The 2,500-nt window shown below is 44.0% G+C and overlaps 1 protein-coding gene across 1 annotated transcript; it reads left to right on the top strand.

Moving 5' to 3' along the window:
* Nucleotides 1-1,264: 1,264 nt before the first annotated feature.
* On the top strand, nucleotides 1,265-2,422 carry LOC138862710 (buccalin-like). Its single transcript, XM_070125554.1, has one exon. The coding sequence runs from the start codon at nucleotides 1,265-1,267 to the stop codon at nucleotides 2,420-2,422; it is 1,158 nt and encodes a 385-aa protein (XP_069981655.1).
* The last annotated feature ends 78 nt before the right edge of the window (nucleotides 2,423-2,500 follow it).

The following is a 2,500-nucleotide window of genomic DNA, read 5'->3' as shown; positions in this document are numbered from 1 at the left end:
GGAGATGGACAAAAATGAGAAGGGGGGGATAAGAGGAGAAAAAAGAGAGGTTGGGAAGGAGAAAGAAGAGGAGAAGGACAAGGAGAATGTAGATGAGAAAAAGAGGAAGAGGCAAAGAGAGGAAGAGAAGGGAGATGGGAGGGATAAAGCAAAGTAGGAGGAGAAAGAGAGCATGAGTAAAAAAGAGAGAATAAGAAAGGGCGGAGATGGAAGAGAAGGAAAAAGAGAGGAGGAGGAGGAGGAAACTTGGGGGAGAGAAAAAGATGATATGAAGGAAAGGGATGAGGAGGAGAATAGAAGAAGAAAGGAAAAAGAAGAAAAGAGAAAAGGACGATGAGTGAGAAGAAGATAAAGTAATGGAAGAAGATAAAGATAAAAAACATGGAAAAGAATGAGGAAGGCGTAGAAAACAACAACAACAAAAAGCGAAATGGAAGACAGCGATAAAGAGGGGACGGGAAAAGAGAGAGAGGGAGACACAGGCCAACGGACGGACATGAGGCGAACGGGAAACGGCATCTCGTGAGGTGGACGAACAGATACCCTAATCACTTCATTATTTTTCGTCCCTTATACCCCCTCATACGTCCCCCCTCCCTATCCTCTATACCCCCACCCCCCTCATCGCCCTTCCCCTACCTCACCTGTCACCTGTGTCACCTTCCTCACCCTCGCTTTACACCTATTGTCTCTCTTTTTCTTTCTTTCTCTTCTCCCTTCTTCTCTTTTTCTCTTTCTCTCTCTCTCTCTCTCTCTCTTTCTCTCTCTTTCTTTCTCTCTCTCTCTCTCTCTCTTTCTTTCTTTCTTTCTTTCTCTCTCTCTCATTCTCTCTCAATGGTGGCATGAGGAGGAAGGTGAGGGTTAAAAAAGAAGGCAAAAGAGTGAATGTGAGGAAAGATGAAACAAAGAGAATGTGTGAGGTGAGGAGGAGGGAAAAATGAGGGAAAAAGATTGTGAAGAGAGAGAGAGAGAGAGAGAGAGAGAGAGAGAGAGAGAGAGAGAGATAGAAGAAGAGAGAGAGAGAGAGAGAGAGAGAGAGAGAGAGAGAGAGAGAGAGAGAGAGAGAGAGAGAGAGAAAGAAAATAGTTAGTTTTATGGAAAAGAAGGATAAGGATATATGAGGTGTGCCAGAAAAAAGAATGAGAGGGAAAAAGAGTATGAGGAAAGGTTATAATCAGGATACATACGGCATAAAGGCTAGTGTTCCAGCAGATTACTGCATGATGCAATTGCAAAAACAAAAAAAAAAAAAAACACAAAGGATATGGCAAGAAACGACCTTCCACTAGAATTATCCAAAACCAACCTACCTTCTCACGAATCCATTATCCAGTCCACCATTACTCAGGATAATCACTCATACCACATAGAAAGATATCCACCAAACGAGAGACATCTATCCAAGAGTCTTTTGCAAGAGGCTTTTCCAAGGGTTTTTTGCAAGAGACTTATCCAAGAGGTTTTTGCAAGGGGCTCTGCAAGGGGCTTATCCAAGAGGCTTTTTCAAGGGGCTTATCCAAGAGGCTTTTTCAAGGGGCTTTTCCAAGGGGCTTATCCAAGAGGCTTTTTCAAGGGGTTTATCCAAGAGGCTTTTCCAAGGGGTTTATCCAAGAGGCTTTTGCAAGGGGTTTATCCAAGAGGCTTTTCCAAGGGGTTTATCCAAGAGGCTTTTGCAAGGGGTTTATCCAAGAGGCTTTTGCAAGGGGTTTATCCAAGAGACTTTTTCAAGGGGCTTATCCAAGAGGCTTTTTCAAGGGGTTTATCCAAGAGGCTTTTGCAAGGGGTTTATCCAAGAGGCTTTTGCAAGGGGTTTATCCAAGAGACTTTTTCAAGGGGCTTATCCAAGAGGCTTTTTCAAGGGGTTTATCCAAGAGGCTTTTTCAAGGGGTTTATCCAAGAGGCTTTTCCAAGGGGTTTATCCAAGAGGCTTTTGCAAGGGGTTTATCCAAGAGGCTTTTGCAAGGGGTTTATCCAAGAGACTTTTTCAAGGGGCTTATCCAAGAGGCTTTTTCAAGGGGTTTATCCAAGAGGCTTTTTCAAGGGGTTTATCCAAGAGGCTTTTCCAAGGGGTTTATCCAAGAGGCTTTTGCAAGGGGTTTATCCAAGAGGCTTTTGCAAGGGGTTTATCCAAGAGACTTTTTCAAGGGGCTTATCCAAGAGGCTTTTCCAAGGGGCTTATCCAAGAGGCTTTTTCAAGGGGTTTATCCAAGAGGCTTATCCAAGGGGTTTATCCAAGAGGCTTTCCCAAGGGGTTTATCCAAGAGGCTTTTCCAAAGGGTTCATCCAAGAGGCTTTTGCAAGGGGCTCTGCAAGGGGCTTATCCAAGAGGCTTTTGCAAAGGGCTCTGCAAGGGGCTTATCCAAAAACATCAGAGTTTTATCCAAAGACAAAAGGGGGGTTTGTCCAGAGAGGCTTTCCTTAAGGGGTTTGTCCCCAAAAAGACTTTGAGGCTCTGAAGCCATCCAAGGGTTTATCCAAGAGGCTTTTTGCATCAAAGAAC

Source organism: Penaeus vannamei, chromosome 1 (genome assembly GCF_042767895.1).
Source record: "Penaeus vannamei isolate JL-2024 chromosome 1, ASM4276789v1, whole genome shotgun sequence".
Lineage (NCBI taxonomy): Eukaryota > Metazoa > Arthropoda > Malacostraca > Decapoda > Penaeidae > Penaeus > Penaeus vannamei.
The sequence above is the reverse complement of the archived record's forward strand: the minus strand, read 5'-3'. Positions and strand labels throughout refer to the sequence as shown.

What these genes read in the sequence shown, in the direction of transcription:
- LOC138862710 (XM_070125554.1), top strand. Translation starts at nt 1,265, where the DNA reads ATGGCAAGAAACGACCTTCCACTAGAATTATCCAAAACCAACCTACCT.